General features: G+C 40.5%; 1 protein-coding gene across 1 annotated transcript in view; it reads right to left on the reverse strand.

The window, feature by feature from the left end:
* Positions 1 to 4,699: 4,699 nt before the first annotated feature.
* The window catches only part of PPP2R2C (protein phosphatase 2 regulatory subunit Bgamma), a 44,088-nt gene continuing 23,475 nt past the window's right edge, over positions 4,700 to 25,312 (reverse strand). The window contains exons 2-9 of the mRNA XM_089498398.1: positions 22,938 to 23,035; positions 18,806 to 18,971; positions 17,120 to 17,232; positions 15,599 to 15,776; positions 10,048 to 10,212; positions 6,708 to 6,877; positions 5,178 to 5,269; positions 4,700 to 4,991 (exon numbers count right to left, since the gene is read on the reverse strand). Coding sequence (XP_089354524.1) covers positions 4,700 to 4,991; positions 5,178 to 5,269; positions 6,708 to 6,877; positions 10,048 to 10,212; positions 15,599 to 15,776; positions 17,120 to 17,232; positions 18,806 to 18,971; positions 22,938 to 23,035 — 1,274 coding nt within the window. The remainder of the gene's footprint in view (positions 4,992 to 5,177; positions 5,270 to 6,707; positions 6,878 to 10,047; positions 10,213 to 15,598; positions 15,777 to 17,119; positions 17,233 to 18,805; positions 18,972 to 22,937; positions 23,036 to 25,312) is intronic.

A 25,312-nucleotide genomic window follows, 5' to 3' on the forward strand; every position in this document is an offset into this window, starting at 1 on the left:
GCCCACATACAGTATGTCAATGAGTCGGTGAGGGGGGCAGGTGACATCATCCCGGGAGTTTAGATTATAATGATTTATTTTTAACAAAAGACTTGTCTCCAGTGAGTAGATCTGCTTCCTGGAACTCTGGGAGTCTTAACCCTTCGAGCATTTGAAGGATGAAATCATTGTGGTTTTTTTTACTAAACCAAGGCAATCTGGTTGCTAGTGTTTTATCCATCTACCGTAGTATATGGGCATCTACAATTTGAGCGTCCGCAGGCTAAGTCAACTGTGAGCGTTCTGAGAATTCATCAGCCAGATTCCTATGGGAATTCTGGGAATGTCAGCCGGGTGCAGTTGGTAACGTTGAGTCTGAGAGTATTGGGAATGCCTGTGGCAATGACTTTCAGGTTGATATGAAAGAAAACAAAACACATCTTATGGTTTGGTAGCACTTGCAATCAGGCCTTGTTTTCTGGTCCCTCTTCCATGAGGAAGAAGGTCTTGTGCCTCTCTTTATCTCTCTTTATCCTGTGTCTTGTCTGTCGTCTTATTAAGATAGATGTAGGGGTTTATTCACTAAATTAGGAGTTTGCAATAGAGTTGAATATTTTATCTCCCCAAATGCACATTCTGTCATTGTCATTGTGTGTTGGAGATCCAACCCAGTGGTGTGTTCTGGGCTAGGCCAACACATCCCTCCATTTGAGAATCACGCTCCCCAGTCCAATTGGCCCATTTAGGCTACAGAGGTTTACACAACTTTCTGGAGTCAGGCCTTTATATTAAATAGTAATGCCAGGGGCTTTAACTGTTTCATTTTCCTTTAAACTCCTAGTTTAGTGAATATACCGTATTTGCTCGATTATAAGACGACCCTGATTATAAGACGACCCCCCAAAATCTGAATATTAACTTATGAAAAAAGGAAAAAGCCTGAATATAAGACGACCCTATAGGAAAAAAGTTTTACCAGTAAATGTTAGTTCATGTAAACTATGTGAACAATTGTTTGTTAATAAAAGCTATGATTGAGAAAAATATTTTGTTTTTATTTCCTTTTTTTTTTCAACCTTCCCCCCAGTTATGCACATCTGGCCCAGGCTTGCCACTCTGCCCCAGAAATGCCTTATACCCCATATATGCCACTGTGCCCCATGATATGCCTTTTAACCCTCTATATGCCACTGTGCCCCATGATATGCCTTTTGACCCCCTATGTGCCACTCTGCCTCCAGAAATGCCTTATACCCCTATATGCCACTCTGGCATTTAGGGGGTTAAAAGGCATATTATGGGGCAGAGTGGCATATAGGGAGGTAAAAGGCATTTCAGGAGGCAGAGTGGCATTAAAGGGGTTAAAAGGCATTTCACAGAGCACTCTGCATCCAGAAATGCCTTACACCCCCTCATTTAACACTCCCCCTCCCTCCTCCAAACTTACCGGTGCTTCTGAGTTGCGCATAACGCAGGAGCATCCAGGTCCCCTGCATCTGAGCCCCCGGTGCTTAGTCCGGGCAGCTTGTAGAGCTCCACTCGAATCGCGTAGAGCTCTACACGCTGCCCGGACTAAGCACCGGGGACTCAGAAGCACCAGTAAGTTGGAGGGGGGGCATAACACAGGAGGATCCAGGTCCCCTGCATCGCTGCGGGGGATCTGGATCTTAGTCTCATAATCAGACCTATTTGAGGTCTGATTATAAAACGACCCTGATTATAAGATGAGGGGTATTTTTCAGAGCATTTGCTCTGGAAAAAACCTCGTCTTATAATCGGGCAAATACGGTACTTCATTATAACCCATTACCTTAAAGGTGAAATTCTTATTGAGCATAAAATACAGTGCTGTCTACAGTAATGTAGGTAACATTGATAAAAAACTGGTGTTATCTCATCTTGTTTCAATAAACTTATTTTATTTGCAGACCCGGGGGCCACCATTGTTGTCGTTCATGTGATATTTTGGGTGACTTTTCCTGCTCAATCACCACACTGAACTGATTCTTTATGGCAATGCTAATGGTGTCTGCTCCTCCATAGACTTTGATCAGTCAGCTGTTTCATTAAGATTGAGCCTTTCTAATGTTTACTACAAGCAGCACAATAAGGATTCGGGGTCTTTGTCTAATAGACTGGGCTTAGATTACAGAGCTATGGCTGATATACAGTTATGCCAAAGCTAGAGCTGTTTTTAAAAAAGGCACAATATTTTGAAAATTGTAGAAAAAAAATGGTGGAAATTCCCTTCTAAGTCATTTCCTAAATAGTATTCATCGCTCAACCACGTGAACGTAGAGTAGTTAACATTCGGCAACAAATCTGCCTGTTTACACTAATAGGAAAAATAAAAATAATAATAATAATAATGCAAGGGACGGCTTTATCCTCTGCTTAATGTGGATTAAAAAAATCACACCCAGAATAAACCGTATTTATGACACAATTATTCCCAAATCAGGCGTGTGTTTCAGTCAATACATTTTTTAATGTTTAATAGTGTTTGCTTCTTACAGAAAAGAAAGCTTACATTTCTTATAGTAAATATGTACATATATAATATTGTTGACAATGATTTGATTATACTGTATAAACAGACATTCCTCATTTCCTTGAAAAGAAGCTGACACGCCTGATAACGTGTGCAGTATGGCTGAAACCCGATGCACATGCGTATTGTGCTTCACACGTATTTACAGCGAGTCTAGAAAAAAGTCGCAATGTACGTTTTGCTCGTATCATTTTCAAAGATCTGCGTCATATAAAAACAGCGCGAGTTTCCGCTTTGCATTTGAAAGCAGCTTACGCTTTCCAGCTAAAATATAAAAACATGCATATTTAGTAGGATCGTTGTACTATATGTTCATGTTCTTAATGGACAATGACAAAAAAAACCTCTCTATTTTACTATTTGATCTCTCGCTCTAATAACCGGTTTTCTGTAAAGATTTTCATTGTAAACATTTTTTTTTTTACTGTTTTTTTGACATCATATTGTACTGATGTGCATATGTGGTTGTCCATCCATAACCTGCATAGACAGCGGCATGGAGAGTAAAATCCTATAAATCCTTCATTCTAAGAAAGAGATGTGTACATGCACATGTAGGAGGGGCTTGAGGGAATGGGCGTGGCTTGGGCAGAAATAACAGCTATAAAACATAGCCATGCCCCTTTAACCACACCCCTTTCTCCTCCCACATTCCATTTCAAGACTTGCTTCAACTACCTATTCTTTCCAATAAAACCCCCCGCTCTGATTTTACTGCTGCTAAGCTTAGGACTTGCTTTTAATACACAAAAAAAGCCATTCATTTTTCCACAAAACAAAACAAAAATACTGGTATTCACATTGCAAAAAATAATGGAAATTAAAAACATAATCAATATATATTTTTATATAAAAAAATCTAGTTTTTGCACAAAATAGAACTGCAGCTTCCAAAATTAAAATATTTTTTTTCTCTGTAATCAAAGCATGCAGAACGGCTACTTATTACATGATTCATTATAAAAAAAATAAAAAAAAAGATAATTTATCCATTATTGTTTCTTAACATTTATCCTTACATACATTTCATTCCAGCATGTACAATCTATTTTCCTGAACAGCAGTAAATAAATATTGACATATAGTGATAATTTAATTTTATTTTTCCGTTTGTAGTTACAAACAACAAAAAAAAAGAAATAATGCTAAAAAATAATTACCAGTACCCGATGTTATCAGTATTTTTTCTGGACGTAATGACAAAATATACATTCGTAGATACATCACCTAGTTAGTATTTTTATATGTTCTTGATATTTACTTATTTTTTGCTGTCAAGGACTGAGTACAGCTTCTGGCTGAGAAATGAAATAAGATTTTTTTTTATACAATAATCATTCATTTTAGGATTTTTTGTAGGCAGAGAAGAAGATTATTGTAAACTCAGCATTGAAATGCACACATGCACTTATGGTTATGATTTCTTCCCTTGATGACATTCATTAACAAGCCATCTCAGAAAAAAATGCTGCTTTTATCTTATGTTTATGTTACTACATGTTAAGCACTATATGTGCTTTAAATATGGGTCATGCATGACTTTGCGCAAATGGAATGATGTCACAAAATGCTCAGGCATAGGAATATGACTCAATAGATGTAAAGTGAATTCTAAGTTATACACAGGCAGTGGCGCATGAGTCAATAGATGTAAAATTAACTGTAAGCTATCATGAGTCATTAATTATTAGTAATTTTGGTTTTAATATTTCCATTTCTCCAACCTGTTACCCCTATAGTGGAAATATAGCAGTTACTAGCTTGATTAGAACCAACATTATTGCAAAAAAAACAAAAATGAAAACCCAAAATAATATATGAACAAAGCCATTAACCTGAAGTGGATAACAGGGATCCAAATAAAGTGACATTTCAGAGAAAAATCCCAGAACCTCTCCAGTATACAAAGAGGAGTCCAACCTATACTGAGTAAATATCAAAGCAATATTTGTGAAAAGAAATAAATCCTTAAAGAAACAATATCTTCTATACATAATGAGGAAGGAAGAAGTCCTTTACTTCTGAGGACTTAAAACTGTAAAATTGCAAGAAGTTAAAGAAAAGTAGAACAATCGACTCCGCCACCAAGAAGACTTTCCGATAAAGGTAATCCGTACCTGATACCTTTGGAAAGGCTGGTTAGGCGTTAGAGAAGAACGAAGGGAATTCCTAGTGCATGTCCGAGTTCACTTTATCCTGAAATATATACAGATTGTTTGTGGCAGCGATTGCAATGATGTTCTCAGTCGGGTGCCAGGCCGTGTGTAAGATCTTCTTGGTAAAGTCCAAGCTGTCTACGCTAATGTCATCCTTTCTTCTTTTACCACCTACACACACCCTACGTGGTTTAAGGACTGCCCGTGGCTTACTGCTTTCTCTGGAGGCTTCGAGAGTGACATCTCGTTTCGTATTCCGGTCAAACATACGGAAGAAATTGTTGTACGCGCCAGTCATAATGACACTATAAAGTTGGTGGGGAAAAAACAAGTTATTGACTTAATATTTTTTATTAACAAAGTAAGTGATGGTTAATGAATAAAGTTAAAAAGAAAAACTAAATCTAAGCAGATTTTCTTAATTAATGGTTAGGGCTACACAGTGTCTCAACTTTCCGATTGGTGAACTCTTCGATTTAAAAGTGGCTTACCTGTCTGACCCATTCCAGGCACATTCAAACTTGTCGAAGATGCAGTCATTCTCGTAAAGTGAACACAGCTTGCTTCTAAGATAATCATGAACCTGCACAGGAGTGAAAATGCTTCTAATTAACTAAACAAATCAACATGATATAAAAAGATTATCCATAGGGTAAAAGTTGTTACACATTGGGGTATATTTTCTATAAAGTTTGCATATTCATTATTTGCATCTGGATTTATATATCAGTGGGTAACTCTTTCTACCCTTGCATTATTACCTCAATAAGGAGATTCTTGAATTCAGAAGTAAACATTTGCGTTTATGTGCCATACTTGTTTGCACAAAATCACACATTTTGATTAAATACTCATAGGAAAACAAACGGGGGGAGAGAGAGAGAGAGGATAGAACAGCAGGTAGTCAGATGCAAGAGACTGCAGAAGCAATTAGAGAGGATCAATTGGTCAGCAGTAAGTCATTAGAGGGAGTGGGCTGCTGATCCTGTAAGGCAAGCTAGAGTGCAATATGGCCCCATTTTTGTAAGAACTGTAAATGTGTTGTCTACATGTAAGGGAAAAAGGCATTAATTTTTGGAACAAAAACCTTCAATTGCTATTCATGCCTGTTTTGGCGAGCCAGCCTCGGTTAGAGGGAAATGTGTAGAGCCAAATACATTTCCTGCAAGCCAAGAGCACGAGGATGGTTAAAGAGAACAAATACATATAAGAGGAGTCTTATGATTCCCGCTACCAATTGGCACAGGAAAAAAACCTTTGTTTGCAGTCTTCTCCTGAACCACCGATTCTTAAGTACGAGCTCAGATATCTGCAAGATGTTCCTGACAGCTAATAAGTTACCTCTTCACCCGCATGTCTCTGCTCCTATGCTACAGTCTAAATACAAGTCTTCTTCAAACCCAATTTCCTCTCTCAGCATGAAGAACTGCATTCTAATTAGTCCCTCTGCATTACGTTAGGCCAAGTTAATGTGTAAATGTGAGGTCTCTACAGCAATTGAAGCAATTAAAACAGACTCATCTGTTTGTCGCTTACAGGAGAAAGCAGAGGCAAACGTTAACCCAGTGCAATGTATCATTCGGAGCATCAGGGTAAATAGCTAGATGAGAATGATTAAATTACCTAAATACACAATTAGAGGATGCTTCTCAATCAACGCACAACACATAACCCTGCATAAAAGCCAATTTATTATTATTATTTTATATATAAGGAGCCAACAGTTTATGGAGCAATTCTTACAGTACATACGTTCAAAGGCTCTGACAAAATGTTGTCCAGCCGCACCTCTAACCACGTCCCCTAAAAAAAATGTAATGACTCTAGAAATGGGTTAACCACAGAGGAAAATGTTATCACCCTCGTGAGGTAAATACAAAAAATGGTTGCAGCAACATTGCTTTCAGGGAGTTAGCCAAAGGCGGCTTCCGAATGTAAATATATAAGGTAATCAGTGACATAATGCTCTTCTACTAAAGGTGGTAAAGATCAGTAAATGAGAGTAGGCCGAGATATTGTACCTGGTATGTTTCAATGGGCTTGGTTTCCATGTTTAGGTCCCAAACTTTGACGGTGAGGTAATCCCGCGTCAGCATGTAACGGCCGCTGTGGCTGAACTTGACATCTGAAACCGAAGAGATGATTTCCGAAAAAAATGATCTGTTGCTTGGATCTTCTGGTTCTTCATAAACTAGGAATAAAGATACAAATAATAAACCTGCGGGACTCATATTCTATCAGGTCACAGGGCTGGAGCTATAGCGTAACACTCTGTAGGCCTCGGATCCCCACGTGCTCACAGGTAACCCATGTTAATAATAAGGTGTGACGTACAAAGGAGCACATGTTAATCTCAAGATGGATTGCTGGGGAGAGCACTGATATCCCTCAACTGAACCCAGGGCCGGCCCGACAATGGAGCCGAGTGGGGCAGCCGCTCCAGGCGGCACTTTTGAAGGGGCGGCACTTCGCCGCCCCAAGCCCTTTTTTTTTTTTCTTTCTTTCTAAAGCGAAAGAGAGAGAAAGGGGCGCCGAGTGGTTTTCGCTTACCAAGCTGTCAGTACCCGCTCGGCGCCCCTCTCTCTCCTCTGCGGCGAGTCTTCCTGTTCGGTCTCGGTACCGGCTTGTAATGCTGAGTGCAGGAAGATTTCCGGCGCTCAGCATTACAAGCCGGCACCGAGACCGAACAGGGAGACTCGCCGCAGGACTGCTGAAAGGTAAGTACAAGGGGGGGGGGAGGGTAGATAATATGGGGGGGGTAGATAATGGGGGGGCGGCAGGGACGGAGGGAGAGGAAGGGTAAAAAAGGGGGGGGGCGGCATTTTGCCTTGGGCCGGCCCTGACTGAACCCTTGCCAGATGTTCCCTAAAATCAACTAAAAACACTAATTACAAGGTTTGGTATTTTTTACTGCATCAAGGTAATTTTCCAGTGGTAACTCTTTCATGTCATTTTGCAAGCGGCAAAATAGCTGACAAAAATGCAACAACATATTGTGGCTTCCAATGTCACCTATATGCTGACAACACCCTATTATATAATAATATAATATATATAATAATATTATATAACATCTCTATTACTGTTGAAAACTCCACTGACCGACAGACCATGTTTTCTGCCTTGGTGAACACTTGGCTCTGCTCTCTCCTTCATCCTTCACCAAATCCTGCTGCCTTCACCTGAAAGCCTCCATAGATTTTAGGAGAAAGAGAAGCATTTCCGCAGCTCTCTTTCTCTGCGAATCTGTCTGTAATATTCAGACCTCTTAGTCTAAGTCGCGGTCTCTCCATAGAGAGCGGGTTAATTTGCACAGTTTATATATTTACTTTCACTGGATTGCCTGCTGCAAAAAAAGCCTTTATCTGCATATGAATTTGAAAGACTATTTTACTTGTAGCCCAAAAAAATTCTACAAGGAACTGCGGCTTTAACCATACAATGTCACCGAAACAGAATCTCCAATTCATTTATAATCATCTTGAGTTTTCGTGCCAGAAGCTCTCTAGATGCATGACAAGTGCATTGAAAATTACCGCGTTCCTCGCTCTTAAATCTGTGTCACAAATGGCAGGAATAATAACTTTCCAATTAAAATTCTAATGTTCGGCGTGTGCCTGTCATTCTACCCCTCTGTAAAGTACAGGTGGTCATCACACCTACACTGGATTAGATTCCAGCAGAAGGCGATATAAGGTGAAATGATACACATAGAGGCTGATTTGTAGGTATAAATATATTACACGCGTACAATGTTTAATTCATTGTTTTAAAAGTTTAAAGGCTCTGCCGCGTACAATATATGGTTACACAAAGTGTATTGCGCTATAGAAGCCACTTAAAGGGACACTAGCCATCAACTGCATTTTAATGCATTTGATAGTCTACTACTACTTTAATATACATTCTTCAGAGGGGTATCTGGGACCATATACTGCCCCACTAAATATGGCGGAATGGTTTGAATAGAGAGCAACATGAAGCAATGTTACCTTTAATGGTTAATTCATAATAATCAAAGACACAATACCCGCGATTACCAGCAAAATAGCCCAATGGATGGGTCATCTAAATAATCCAATGTATGAAATATCACATTAATACCAATTGAAATCGGGAAATATCATGAATGTACAGGATTGGAGGCAGTTTGATTTTTATTTTGGGTGCAGGTGCCATAAAGCTGCGTTATTCATTTATACACCTTCAGTGCTTATTAAATCAGGGATAGTTTTGGGACAACTTTAGTTAACTAACAATACGTTTATAAGAATGTTTCTCTCAGCCAAAGAAAGCAAAAAACAATTTTTTTAGAAAAAGTGTTTAATTGGTAATTTATTTTGTAATAATTTTATGTTGGCTATTTACTGTCTAGCTTTTCTCCGGTGTTGAAAAATGTTTCATGTTGGAAAGCTGCCTGGGTAATTAAATCAGGACACAGATGTATCTTAAGTAAAAATTCTACTCACAACAACAGTCCAAGCGTATTGGCAAAGCAAGTCTCGCATCAGGCTTTTGAAAAGGTCGATATTAATTAGCACATTGCCGGGGACATTTTGTTACTTGTGATTAGGATCTGTGCTGCTCGGAGGTAAATCCATAAACATTTGGAGATGTTCATACATCATTCTTGGCTATAGAGTATCTTCTTTTTAAAGGCGTGAGAATATAAGGTCAGACCAGCCCTTGTGGACCATTTTGGACTGGCCTTGGGAGGAACCTGTCCCTGTGTGCCAATGTGGCACCAACCCTGAAGAGTGGCACCCGGGGCAGAACGCTCCCCCCAAGTAAATCACTTCTCCAGGTGCACTTTCGCAAAAGGGCGGAGCTTCTGGGCACTCTCTCTCCCCTGATTGGAGGACTGGGGAGAGGCTGTTCCCGTGGCTCTGCCCTTTTGCTGAAATGCAACAGTAGTCCAGAATTATGTAGCTAAATTGTGGGAGGAAGAGAGGTGAAGAAACGCTTCTCTTTCTCCACAAATCTATCCCGAAAGAACATGCCTTGGGACGGCAAATTTCCCACAGGGACCCCTGAAAGGACCGGCTCTGGTGGGCCCCCTGTTGCCGGTGGGACCTGGGCATGTGCCCACTTATTAATGCCGCCCTGTGTAAAGGATGAAAAATAACCATTTGCTAGGGGTCTGTAGCCTTGATGATGATCAATGTGGCTAATTCCATTATATGCTCTGAAGTATAGACTTAAGTGTATTGAATATGATGAGCAAAACCAGACTGCATCGGTCAGGGCTGGACTGAGGTGGCCTTGGAGCTTTAAGGACTGTGGCCACTGTGGCTTAATAAGTGCTTTTTGTCTTAAGCAAGTAACACAGAGATTTACTAAGCCAAACAGGCTGAGACTTACGTTTACAATGCTTGTCGCACAGCGCAGACGCTCTCATGTCGCACAGACGCAGCGATCCTTTGCTGCTGCTGTAAACGAACAGATTGCAATGATAAGGATGAAATTCCGCGGCCGTGATCACTTCAGTCAGGTCTTCCATGTTTGCAGGTTTAATATCCACAATATCTGATTTAAGGGTTTATTAGGGAAATACATTATAAATAAGATGGTGTTAGAATTCCGGGAGGACTAGCATATTAATGTAGTTTCTAAGGCAACTGAAATCAATGAATGAAATCAAATGGTTTCTGCATGTGGAGGGTCTCAGTAGACCCCCAAAACTCCCTCTAAGCCAGCACTGTAGCTGACTGCCGGTGAGTATGCCACATGGGCACATCTCCTGCAGGGCTGGCAAAGAGGCAAATGCATTATAAAGTTAACGCCGTTGTCTTAATTTTCCTTCACACTCGTGTAATTGAGTACGTTAATATTTCGCACAGTGTTTTCTTTTAGCCCGCTGTACAAAGCACACAGAATGTCAAAACAGCATCCATTATAACTAATCTGGAAAGACAATTACTTCCTGGAGCTATGGACATTAATCTCATTATCAGGTCTATACGTGTGTATATGCGTGTATATGTGTGCATCTTCATCACAATTAGCACAGGACACGGCAAACTTGTACACAAGCCTGTGACAATATGACACAGCCAGCTCTTTAACCCGTAATAATCAAGATTTATAAAGAGACGATTCAGACTTCCAAATACTTTCTGAAACAAAGAGAGAATATGCTGCTTTGGGTTGCCGGTGGGCTGCTTCACACCCCGCGAGCGTCTCTCATCGTAACGGCCGATCTTAAATCTCACACATAAAGGGGATCGTTATGAAGCTCATCTTCCTGATTTCCGCGGCACGCTTGATTGGACCATTCATTTCATGCCGTTTTGTTATACGGGTCACGTTTGTCTCTGTGGCTGAGCATTCAGACATCTTCAGGTTTACAGCTGTGTACCAGATAATCATTTCTTATCCCAATAAACCATATGTGTACAAACTGCTAAATAAACACAAATGGCCCCGCTCTGCTTCAGTAGTACATCTTCACTTAAGATGTAGCAAGACGGGTCCAGATGCAGGACTGTATAATATAATAATATAATAATAACATAATGTACACTAAGAAAGGACACTGCAGTCACAAATCTGGAATGGCGTCTGTTAGGAGAACACGAAAGAGGGAGATATTAATTCTCTGTAAGGGAGACTTTGGGTCTTCTAACCGAGATGAGGCACCAGTGAGCCCTAAATGCCATATATTCCTTATATTCACTCTACTACACTCCTCTATATGTATGTATATTGTATATTGTCTAACACTGTATACCCCAAAATCTTTGGGAATGCAGAAGCTTATGAAGCTAAAAAAAAACATCTTAAAGTTTCTGTTACTTTATGTGATTAAATCTTCAAAAAAAACAACAAAATATAAGATCTGCTAAGGTTAAGTTGCTTCACATACTTGAGGTTATGTGTAATTGGAACAGCACCTTTAAAGACTAACACATGTGTACTCAGTGGGACCGCGATATGCAGTAAAGGCTACATTGTAAATTATGTATCAAAAGCCAAAAGTTACTCATTATTAGGCTACGTTACCTGCAGAGGGAGTCGCCGGCCCAAGTGATCAAACTAAATCATATAAGCTTAATATGCTTCAGCGGCTCCCAAATCTATTACTGGAAAGCACAGAGAGAAGGGAGATCAGAAATTACTATTTTGCTCATTACACGCGAACAGCCTGTCCTTGATTTCCACCGAGAGTTTATGTTTTACATGATGTGAATCGTTAGCAAAAATCCTCAATTCATCACGATATAAGAAAGGCAAAAAAAAGGATAAAATATGATTATGCTTGTGCATATACTAAAGTTCCCAAAGTCAAGTAGCCGCAGCTACTATACTTTCTTTATAATTTATAAATTATATATGTATAAAATAAAGAAATATAGCACACTGAGGATTTTGATCATGTTTTTGAAAGAAAAGCATATTGTCTATTAAAATAATATAAAAAGGATCAGAAATCCAGCGCAGACGGTGTTAATGCTGAATGGAACATCTTCATAGGCGTACAGAGGCCCTTTATCTCTCCCATCACTCCTGTGTTTCAATGGCACGTTGTGTTCGCTGATCTGAGTTTAAGTTTAAAATGCCAACTGACTAGAAATCCCTTTTGCAAATTATGTTATAGCTAGAAATATCCATGTTTTCCATAAAAACAGCTAAGTGACCGCAAACATTTGAATGGTAGTGTATATACACACAAACACACACATACACTGATCAGCCAAAACATTATGACCACCTGCCTAATGTTGTGTAGCTCTCCCTTTTGCCACCGAAAAAGCCGTGACCCATCGAGTCATGGACTCCGCTAGACCTCTGAAGGTGAGCTGTGGTATCTGCACCAAGATGTTATCAGCAGATCCTTTAAGTCCTGTAAGTTGCGAGGTGCAGCCTCCATGGATGCATCATAATGCCATGTGTTCTCCGGGTAAGCGAAGCACCCGGCAATCCACGTGATGTAAAAGAAAACGTGATTCATTAGACCAGGCCACCTTCTTCTATTGCTCTGTGGTCCAGTTCTTATGCTCACGTGCCCATTGTAGGCACTTTCGGCAGTCGACAGGGGTCAGCATGGGCACCCTGACTGGTCTGTGGCTACGCGGCCCCATACACAACAAACTGCGATGCGCTGTGTGTTCTGACACCTTTCTATTAGAACCAGCATTAACTTTTTCAGCAACTTGAGCTACAGTCCCTCGTTTGTTGGATTTGAGCAAACGGCCAGCCTTCGCCTCCCCACGTGCATCAATGAGCCTTGGCCGCTCATGACCCTGTTGCCGGTTCACTGCTTTTCCTTCCTTGGACCACCCTACTGACCACTGCAGCCCAGGAACAACTCACAAGAGCTGCAGTTTTGGAGATGCTCTGACCCAGTCGTCTAGCCATCACAATTTGGCCCTCGTCAAAGTAGCTCAGATCCTTACGCTTCTAACACATCGACTTTCCGTATGAAATGGCAATCACATGGCACATAGACGTGATCAAGACAACTTGCTGAAGTTCAAACTGAGCATCAGAATGGGGGAAAAAGGGGATTTAAGTGACTTTGAACGTGGCATGGTTGTTGGTGCCAGATGCGCTGGTCTGAGTATTTCAGAAACTGCTGATCTACTGTGATTTTCACAAACAACCATCTCTAGCTTTAACAGAGAATGGTTCGAAAAAGAGAAAATATCCAGTGAGCGGCAGTTGTGTTACGAAAATGCCTTGTTGATGTCAGAGGAGAATGGGCAGACTGGCTCAAGATCACAGAAAGGCAACAGTAACTCAAATAACCACTCATTACAACCAAGGTATGCAGAATACCATCTCTGAACACACAACACGTCCAACCTTGAAGCGGATGGGCTTCAGCAGCAGAAGACCACACCGGGTGCCACTCCTGTCAATTAAGAACAGGAAATTGAAGCTACAATTCGCACAGGCTCACCAAAATTGCACAATGGAAGACTGGAAGAACGTTGCCCGGTTTGATGAGTCTCGATTCCAGCTGTGACACTCAGATAGCAGGGTCAGACTTTGGCGTAAACAGCATGAAAGCATGGATCCAACCCTGTACTAGCAAGGCGTACCTGATAAAGTGGCCAGTGAGTGTGTGTGTGTGTATGTGTGTACACACACACACACAATTTCAAGGTTGATAGCCCTTTAAACCAGTTATCTCCTTACCCGTAATTAAAAGAACGGCAATTTTAATAATAATCATAAGGCTATTCTTGGCTTAGTCACCTTTTTGGAGGATCTGCCCCAAGGATTGTGTCCATTTAAACATGCTGCTTCCAGCTCAATTATTCAGCTCCCAAACCCAGAGCTTTGTTATAAGGTGCATCGCATCACAGCATGAGAATTCTGAGAATTTAGCGATAAATCTATTTGTGAAAACGCTGAACGAGAACAGAACATTTCACTGATTAAATGTGTGCGTTTGTTCGTCTTCTAATTAACCTAAGCCCTTAGGAGCAACAAGAAAGATACACCCCTTATAAAAATAGGATGCAGTGGATGTGCTGAGCCTGAAAACAAATTAGTGGCGCAGGCAAATTCTTCCTTATGGCAGTGACTAGTATATCATAGGGAATAATTGGGATCAAAGAAATAACGCCTGCTGTATCCTCAAGAGTGAAATCTCTGGCTCTCAAAGAACCAATGCCCAGCTCCATCAACAGAAAAATTATTGAATGTAGACACCTGACAAGTACTGCGCACATAAACCACCACTTCTGTCTCGGTCTTGGACTAAAAATATTACTATTATCAGCAAGGCTTTCCACTGATTAAATGCACCATAACAGTGTGAGATGCTGTTATTGCCCCCTTAGAGACAGATCAGGCAGCCAAATCCTTAATGAACCCTTTAGGGCTTTTAGGAACTAGAGAGATTAGAGTTGGAACTTCTGATTTCAAGAATCACAATTTGGCCAGTATTGTACCATTACTGTATTTAAATGCCATTTTTGTCATGATACTTTATTTGATTGCGCAGAGTGCTTTGCAGTACGCAGTTTTCCCATTAAATATGATTTAAATGTAGCTGGGAATCTCTTGGCATAAGCCAACAGAACCAACATACAACATCTGGAAAACCGATGCTGTTTAGACCACCAAATCCATAATAACTGTATTAATTTTGGGTCCCACTCCTGCATCTGTAAATTGAAATCATCATAAGGGGATTCATAATGAATACGCACAGAGAGCAAAGAGCCCCATCCACACACTGGGCCATATTACTATGCACACAGCAACAGAGAAACATATTTAGGGACAGATTATGTAAATGCCCACTGGTGTCAGTGACATAGCACCCCCAACACCTGGAAAAATGGGGGGCACAATCTCCTTTTTCGTATATGTAATGGTGGAGAGTATATAAGACGGCAGATAATGGGGTATAATACAAGCTGTAGCGAGTAAGTGATTTCCACAACTTCAACGCTGTGAATTAAAAGTATCTTTTTGTAATTGAGAGCTGTAACATTATCTAATAAACACAATTTTTAGCCCAAATAACATGACTGATGACAGTGTTCTGTAACTACCCCACAAGCCCTCAGGCTAACAGATGACATGCCCTCTGCAACTACATAATGCCCACAGATCGACCCACCCACCCTTCCGGCTTCTGAATAATGATTTAGCGCTACCAAGCGAATCATGAAAGTGTGGATCGGAAGTCAAGAACCGTTTTACAGCGATCTACTAAACGCAGATGAACTTCAGCTTTGCCATTGATTTGGATTTGTGTTATAGGAAGTATATCCTTCTATACAAACGCTGTTGGTGGAGGTGGAAAGACGCACAGATTATCTAAAATGAGTTATCATGGATATTGTGAATTTTAATGTTCGCTTTAATTCTCACCTGATTATAACAGAGAATTGGACGCTCTATAGATAAAAGTAACACAATGAGTTCAAGGCATGCTTGGTATAAAGGATACTGAAGCTCCTGTCTGTGATTGCCAGGTGCCACAGGTTAATCCTGAGATCATCTGCCGACATGTACGTCTCGCAGTCACTGTTGACGGAAATGGAGTTGACATGGTAGGTGTGACCGTTAGAAAATATCCTCCGTGGGCTAACTTCTACCATTAAATCCATAGGCTTCAACACAGGCACCTAAGAAACAACACAAGAAACGCAGTCAAAGTACTTGTTATCCTCGAAGGGTGGTAGGTGTACTTTTGTCGTCGGTGATGACAGGAACTGTATGAGGCGGTACTGTCACATTCCGCAGGCGACAGTAATTATAGGGAACATGAAGGACGTTGCTGACGTTGCTGTCACAAATTGCTTTTGCGAAAAGATTTCATGATAAGAATGGTGACAGTAATAATTTCCATCTTGAATCGTGTCTTGAGTCGTTAGCCTTCATTCTCAAACTTGCCAACTCTCAGAAAATGTGTCAGATGCCAACTGGGCGTCCCGCCTGGTGTGATATTATGTGGACATCACTGTGATTCCACGTCACACGCTGCTCAGATTGTGTGGCAGATGAATACTACCTCTTTCAATGAAACTGGCATAACATGATCTCTTGGGTACTAGGAGATTGAGGCACTGGTCAGAAGGGACGGTCACTGACTGCTCTAATTAATGCCATACTCCTGAGGAGGATAATTTAGAGGAGCAGGCAGCCAACAATTAGGACAGTGGGGATCACCCTGCCTCATCAGTGAAGGAAATACTATATGGATCTCTTCTCCATGTGGCTAGGGGACACTCAAGCTCTGCTCTCCAACTTTCTCTCCATCATGGCTGACTTCATAGCATACATGCTCTACATCAGACTCACAGAGGAGACCCCCTTCTGATCTCTTGGACAACCATCTGTTATCGGAAGACCGTATCCAATAGGTACCATAATTATCAAATTGGTTACATTTGGGGGAAAACTGTGTAATTGATAACTGATAATAACCTACTAAGCTCATAAAAACATTAACCCAACACAAGCTGCTGTGAGCTATAGAATGTTACGGAACATCACATATTCCAGAAAGTCTTTTGTAACAAAACTAATTTATAATTAAACATTTTAAACTTGCCTCGTTAAACTGAGACAAAATTAGGCTTAAAAATCAAATGAAAAACATGTTTTCCAAAATAAAGATAAAGAACCAACTCGTTGTGATGTTTGAGCAGAGAAGTTCATCAAAAATACCATAGGACTGACAACAACGGCAGCCTCCAGGTCTGCAGACAAAGGACGTTCATTAGAACACTATATTTAGTCATTAAAAATGTGCACTTTTTCATGGAACATTAAGTGATGAAGGAGATCCGTGTTTGTAATTTACAGGCTTGCTGGTCTCATGTCGGGGATACTTTCTTCCTTGCAACCAGTAATTCTGGAGAGTGAATATTGGTACCAAGACTAGCGAACGTGATAACATGGCCATAATAAAAAATCACAACCAAGAAACATGTTTTCACCCAAATCACTGGAATGGACATCTTACCTGTAGTGAGGTTACTGTGGACAAATCTTTCAACTTGCCTTCTTCATCTTTTAAGTTATATCCTTCTGGCCTCTTGTCACGCTCACTGATTTTCCATAGTTTGATTGTTTTATCTGTAAAGGAATAAAAAATAAACAATTTAGGCAATGGAGTTATGGATTGCCACTGCCTTTTGAAACTATTAATTATAGTTATATAAAGAGCATTTAAAGGGACACACACACACGGATGGAATTATTTTTATAACTGTGTGGCTTGAAGGAGAGTAGTTTATTCGTTTATTGTTGTTAGAGTGATATTGTGAACAACTGCCTCTCACAATGGTCTCTGTGATGAGAACTCTAGGTCAATCAACAAGGTATTTTTTAATAATGTGCAGTAATTTAGTTGATTACAGTGAAGCAGTCAGAAAAGACTTTAGCTTTTCTAAGCATTGTGAAAACAATATACACTTCTGGAATTGGTAAAGAAAAAATATATATATTTTTAAATGTTCACTTTGGGTACTTTTAGGTATTATATAGTACTGTATAGATGCTTGGGTCTCCTGATGATGTGAATATTGGAAATCTCAAAGGAACTCTATTCAGTTTAAATTAAAACAAGGTGTCCAACTCCAGGCCTCAATGGCCACAAAGGGATTTAGTCATTTTGACCTGAGTGCTATGCTGGTATAGTTAGAAAGTCTTCCTGGTTCTGGCCCTTTGGGCCTGGAGTTTGACACCTCTGCACCAAACCAATATAGCCTTATTAGTGCCCGTTAGAAGGAGCTCCCATCATTTTTTATTTTTCTGTATATATTTGTATTGTGAGTATCGTACCTCTTAGGTTTTTGTTAGTTGAAGTAGAAAAAGAATAAAACTTGACGTGTCCTTGGTATACATGACGCAAGGATGTTTGACACCATTTGCAGAATGAATATTTGTGCGATTATGCTGCATGTAATCTGTGCCTGTCTCGGGATTATGAGTAGATACGTACTCACATGAAGTATAGAAATAAAATGATAGCATTACTATTTGTTAGACTATTGTGATAAATATTACCAATACAGAGTTCCCAAGTCTCCCAGAAATGCGGTTGCTACTCCTACCTCCCTGACGCATTCAAGAATATTCGTGATGCACGCTTTGTCTCAATGTCTCCTTCACTTCTCCACCGATTCTGTGTTCCGTCTCCTTTTCCACTTCTACCACCCTTCTTCCATTGCATCTTCTTGTTCTTCTTCCTTTGTCCGCTTCTCCCCGGGATCAGTTCCATTACCTAGGCCTTCTGGAGCGCTTCCTTAAAAGGGTGGAGCCTTCGCACACACCCTCTGCCCTTATTGGAGGAACAGGGGAGAGGCTGTCCTTGTGGTGTGCACTGTGGCTCCGCCCTTTTGCGGAATGACTCCATCATAGGCTCCATTCCAAACGAGGGGGGAGGGAGTGTGCAGAGGCTCTGCTCTTTTGCAGAAGCGCTCCAGGAGTCCTGGTTAATGGCGCTCGTATATTGTATACAGTCCTTTTTTTATGTAATCTTAACAAGTGCTCAGTGCAATAATTGAGAGACAGGATAGGATAAGCAAGGGCTGGGTTAAATGTTATTTTTTATAGGAAAGGCAGAAAAAAAACTTATGTTTGGCGCTTGCAAATACAAAAGATTTTTTTCTCCCATCATAGCAAAGCAGATGATCTGTTATCCTACCGTTTGTCGACAGAAGGGAGTGGGCAGCATTCTGCTGGGGGAGCCATTTAATCTTGTTAATTTTTTCCTCTATTTCCAAGCTTTTTAGATAATCAAATTCCGGCTCGTGGCTCTGGAAAGTGCTGTAAACATTGTATTCGCCCTGATTGCAAGGTTCATTCTTAGTCTTGAGCAAAAAGACAAAAAACAAACATAAGTCTTACTTACATATTGGCATTTTGGCAAAGAATATTGAAATGACAGCTGGACAGCTTCATCGGAGTCGCACCCATGTAACTGTGCCAGTTAACTAAAAGTTGCTTTTAATGTTAAGTTTTAAGTGATATTCATGTTTTCTATGGTTATCTTTCTATTCTTAACACCTTTTACATTTCACCTGTCATCCAAACATGAAAACACTTTACAAAACTATTGTTTTTGCCTATGCAGCATGTTAGCAATTTTCAAGCAAATACATAAGGTAAAAAGATAATTTGACCTATAGATTTGAGGTTTGGCACGACGCGGTGAGATTGTTCAAGTTCGTAAAGAGTAATGTATATGCCAGCCCACTCACAATGTACTATTCACAATTCCAACGTGTGTGCCAGGGTTTTAGTTATACATGTGCAACCTACTACCCATCAGCAATGTTCAAATAAAATGCCATTTGAGTCATTCCATCACTACAAATCTAGCCAGCACAATAGTTAAAGCCAATTTTATGTGCTTATACATGTTTCATCATAAATTCTTACAAGACGATTTAATTAAATTCCCCAAAATTAAACTATTATATCCACACTACATTCCATTTAAAGGGACACTCTAGCCATGATATGCACTTCAATGTATATGATAACTGTGTGGTCCTTTTACATTTTTGTGGTGTCCAGCTTAAAAATGCAGAATCCCCCGTATGCATTTCCCCCTTTTCTCACCCCCAAGCTATTTACTGACCACCCTCTTTGTTTGCGTGCAAAGTGTTCCCATTGATTTCAATGAGAGCGCTTTCCTGCCACTGATTGGTTGATTCAAGCAGCCAATCAGTGTCAAGAGTCGTCAGAGAAGGGCTGCTGCAGTGCTGCAGCTTCTACCTGAGGTCAAGTCCTTTATTTTCCGTTTTTTCTGAAGAATGCATCATAAAGTACTCACAGAGTACTCTAACAAACATTCGTCTTTAGTTGACAGTGTCAGTAAACTGTCCCTTTAATTGTGTAACAGAAAGGATAACAAATCTCAGACTTGTGATGCCGCCTTGCTATGTATACAGAAAACCTGTTCTCTCTCGTCGACCATATGCTGACTATCCACACAATTATTATTAAATTCATGCAAGATTACAAGTTCTTTCCCTGACTGAACAGATTGCTTTGTGCCAATCACATCAGTACAGCACATAAACTCCACATTATACTAAAGAAGAAGAATGCAGCTAAACAATTCAAGAAAGAAAAAAGGGATGCTATGGCTTACTCAAAAATAGATCATTTAGTTCAAACATAAACAATAAATTTTTTGATGAGCGCACATATATCCCCCTACTATATGCGAAATACGTACAAAACCCAAACACAGCATATAATCACATAAACGCTGAGAAGAAATCTGGTGTAAACGAGAGAGTTTATGTCCCATTTTGTGTGGCACTGTCACGATTTTGGCCACCGCCCCACTGTACCCACTTTTTGTGGGTATTGGGGATCATTGGTTGCTAGGGAAGATCCTCTGATACCCCGAGATCTGTGGATGTATTAATTTGAAATACTCTACTGTTTGAAAAAAAAAAACTGTTTGGGGAAAATGAAGAAAGAAAAACAGAGTTGTAAAGCCCAACAGCTAAGAATACCCCCCCAAATAAAGGGTAAAAAACAGTTTATTGGAACATATCTAAAAACCTAAACTATAGAAGTATCACAACATCCATCATACTTAAAGAACATTTATTTTTAAAAGAAAAGAAATGTGCTTATACACTTAGAAAATAAAAATAATTAAGAACAGTTATTTTTTAAGAAAATTATTTATATAAAAGAAGAAAATAAACATTACCCTGAGGGGGGGGAATCGTATCCCTCTTCTTACACTACTTACTGTGCAGTGCGACAGGGGGTAATCAAATTTTATTATTTTATTATTTTATTATCTATACCACCACCTTTGGGGTGGTATAGAGCACATTATTATTATTATTATTATTATCCTTTATTTATATAGCGCCAACAGTTTACGCAGCGCTTAATACAATACATAAATTCAAGGGATATGACAAGACAAGAATTGACAGACTAAGACAAACCGATACATTTGGTGGAGAGAGCCCTGCTCGCAAGCTTACAATCTAGAGGGAAATGGGGTGACAAACATAAGGCATAGAGAAAGGGTGAGAGGTATTGTGGGGGTTGTATCGATGACAAGGAAGTTCTAGCAGCTAAGATGGTGCGGCTTCTCTGAAGAAGTGGGTTTTTAGATGTTCCTTGAATGTTGGGAGGGAGGGAGAATGCTGAAGGTTCCTTGGGAGTAGATTCCAGAGATATGGGGCAGCTCGAGTGAAATCTTGTAGACGGGAAAAGGAAGAGGTGATGAGTGAGGAGGAGAGCCTTAGCCCATGGGAGGAACGTAGGGATCGAGTAGGAGAGTATTTGCTAATGAGGTCAGAAATGTACGGAGGAGCAGTATTATGGATGGCCTTATATGTCAGTACCAGGATCTTAAATTTAATTCTAAAGGTAATTGGGAGCCAGTGGAGGGTTTCACAGAGGGGGGAAGCAGAAGAGGAGCGACGTGCAAGGAAGATGAGCCTAGCAGCCGCATTAAGGATAGACTGTAGAGGAGAGAGTCGAGACAGTGGAGTGCCAACCAGAAGAGTGTTGCAGTAGTCAAGACGGGAAATGATAAGGGAATGAACCAGGGTTTTTGTGGATTCTTGGGTGAGGAATGGGCGGATACGAGAGATGTTTTTTAGGTGCAAGCGGCAGGATCTGGCGAGGGACTGAATGTGAGGGATGAAGGAGAGGTTTGAGTCAAGGATGACCCCAAGGCATCGGGCCTGGTTAGTAGGAGAGATAGTCGTGTTGTTAATGGTGATAGAGAATTCAGGTAGTGGAGTGGAGATGGAGGGAGGGAAGATAATGAGTTCAGTTTTAGAAAGATTAAGTTTCAGGTAGTGTTGTGACATCCATGAAGAAATAACAGACAAGCAATTGGTAATACGGGACAGGAGAGATGGAGAGAGATCAGGAGAAGACAGGTAGATTTGGGTATCATCTGCATATAGGTGATACTGGAGGCCAAATGAGTTGATTAGTTTGCCAAGAGATGAAGTATAAAGAGAGAACAGCAGAGGGCCAAGGACTGAACCTTGGGGGACACCAACCGAAAGTGGAAGGGGCGATGATGTCTTGCCAGAGAAGTTGACAGAGAAGGAACGGTTAGACAGATATGAGGAGATCCAGGAGAGAGCTGTATCTCGAATGCCTATAGAAGCAAGTGAGTCTAGAAGAAGGTGGTGATCAACAGTATCGAAAGCAGCAGAGAGATCCAGTAGAATTAGAATAGAGTAGTGACCTTTTGCTTTGGCAGAGAGCAAGTCATTGGAGACTTTTGTTAGAGCTGTTTCAGTAGAGTGAAGGGGTTTGAAACCAGACTGTAGAGGGTCAAGGAGGGAATTAGAGGAGAGGAAGTTAATGAGGCGGTTGTACACAATCCGTTCAAGCAGCTTAGAGGTAAAAGGAAGCAGAGAGATAGGGCGGTAGTTAGACAAACAGACGGGATCTGAGGAAGGATTCTTTAGAATTGGTGTGATTAGCGCATGCTTGAAGGCAGATGGTACAGTTCCAGATGATAGAGAAAGATTAAATAGGTGGGTAAGTGATGGACCAAGGGATGGATACATGTATACTTCTCCTTCATCCTCCACTCCCTGCTCAATTGGATAGGGGGTTAATATATAACAAATCCTCCATTGGAGGGACACAGTCCAACTTGCGTCAGCTTGTAGCTGCATTCGTAACCCACTCACATGCAATAGCAGTTAAGTGGACAGACCACCCAGAGCGTAGTCCCCATATGTACTGTTCTTCAGTATCAATATGAAGCCGATGGGTACATTTCCCCCAAAAGTAGTAAAACTGGAAATAATTAAGAGACCCACCTCAGGTTCCCTTTGGAATATAACAACTCGTCCCCCTTTGTCTCCAGTTGCCAACAGTTCTCCTGTGTGGTTAAACTCAACTGTAGAAATGATATCGGCTGAAAGAAAAGCAGAAAACATTCAGAGACATAGATAGTCCTTCATCAAATTGAGTTACAAGACAAAAACTGAGGCCTGAGGTTCTACGCAATGCTATTCCAAGTCAGTTTTCTTAGTTTTTTTTCATATATATCTGTTCTTTAAAAAAAAGTTTTATTTGGTTTCGCTTATAATCATTAACCTATTATGTTATTGACAGATTTTTAAGTCTATCCTACATGGGACAGGTCCTAACATGACCATGACATTATCATGTTATCATGTTACTGCGATTGGATTTTGATGTATGCACAAGTGCGGAGAGACATTTTCTACCGAGTTTAAGACCTACTTTAAGACCTTATGCATTTCGAGACACTCTTTCATTGGTTCATGTTTATTAGGTCTTTTGTATACCCCTTCAGCTTTGGCTCCTCAGCTGGTTGGACCCTTGTTGGAGAACCAATTACTGGGCTGAAGGGTTACTTTGGCTTTTTCTCCTTCTAATCAGAAGTGAGAAGATTGATGTTTATTAAAGAGCCTTTCCCATTCATTCCCATTTTTCCTCTTCCCCTCCTGTATATACACCATATTATTGATGGCTACGTTTGGAAGGATTGCGTTGTAGAGGAGACATACACAAAGGGATGCTCTTTCGAAGTACGTTCCTCCAGCAGATAGGTGATAACCTTAATCACTCGATAACTTGATCAAGAGCCCCAACCACATACCTGGTACAACGCTTTTACCCCCCACGAATATGTGGACAGAAATGTTTGTTTTGGTATTTAGATTTTGCTACATACATACACATTAATACCACTGATGGTCTAAAAGTTAAATCTGATATCCACACTGAGCGGGTGGTAGATCAGTCTCCCAGTGGAAGTGGTAAAGGTTAATAAAGCAATAGAATAAACATTTCCACAGGACAGGCATTTGGCTATCCCGAAGACCAATGACTGATTAAGGTCTTCAAGATAAAAGGGGCAGATTAGATGGACTGACACAATTTTTAAAAAACATGACCCATAGCACAGCACATACCGTCTACAGAAAAAAGTGGATGTGGCCATAATAGGGTTAATAGTGCATGGCATGAGCGTACTATACCCTACAATAATAGGGTTAATACTGCATGACATGAGTGTACTATGCTCTACGAGGAATACGACAGGTTTATATGGACACATTTGGGGTTGTCATATACGTATTATCTATTTTAATATATTGTTAGCCACGCACAGTGTAAAGATGGTTTACTGGCATGTTTAAGAATAATTTAATCAGCGATGCAGCTGGTAACATAACCGGGGCAGCCAACTACACCAGGGCTAAAAGGCACCGGCTCACCATAATTACACACAATGTGCAGTCTGACGGCACGATAACATTTTCAATTATCACGCTCTGCAGAAACATCTGCACCGACATTCTCGGCTGGGGTGCCATTTAGCATTTGTGATGTTAAACAAAGACTGAATCAGTAAAATCTAGACTCGTGAAATATATATATAAAAAATCACGTATAAACATACAATTTGGTCCCCCAATAAGGGAACTTCATCTGGGCAGTAGGGCAAAAAATAATAAGGAAAAAAAAATGTTTTGTACAAAGGAGGAATGGGCTTTATAGCCATACCTACTATTTTCAAAAATATATATATTAGTTCCCCAAAGAGTTTTTGGAAATTCAAAGAGCTATCTATATGTATTTAAATCTCCCCCTATGTGTGGGCCTTTGGAGGCAGCCATCTTTACTTCCGTTCTGTATGACTTTTTCAGCACTGGTGGCAGATACAGAACTCCCAAGGGTTGTTTATGTTCTAGGGGGTTAGGGTTAGAAGTGGCCAAGGTGCAGGGCTTTACCATGATTTTCTTATGTGACTATACCGTTTAACCTACCAATAGAAACATACAGTACATATGAACCATTTAGCCCATCTAGTCTGCCCATTCTATTGACTGCTGCGTAAGTGTATATAATTTAGAAATATCGTCATACCACCAAACATCTTCAGGAAAAAGGGACTTCCAGGCTAGAAAGAGGAACAGAGACTGGTAGAGTTTGTGATGACAGAATCTCACTTTGAATGGGAATTCTCCGGGTCCGCTAACCTAGCACTGACCACTTCTTGGTGGACTCCTTTTTGAAGAATCTCAACATCCAAAAAGGTGCATTTCTCTCGAATATGTCACAACCACACATGGGAACTCTGGGTTTGAACCAGAGTCTCGCGTGCGCAACCTGCCTTCTGCTCCTCCAGGTCTCGTCCACTAAGTGTTTTTTGGGACTA

The sequence above is a fragment of the Sceloporus occidentalis genome, unplaced genomic scaffold (genome assembly GCF_023333645.1).
Source record: "Sceloporus occidentalis isolate IW3139 unplaced genomic scaffold, rSceOcc1.0.p SCAF_120, whole genome shotgun sequence".
Taxonomy (NCBI): Eukaryota; Metazoa; Chordata; class Lepidosauria; order Squamata; family Phrynosomatidae; genus Sceloporus; species Sceloporus occidentalis.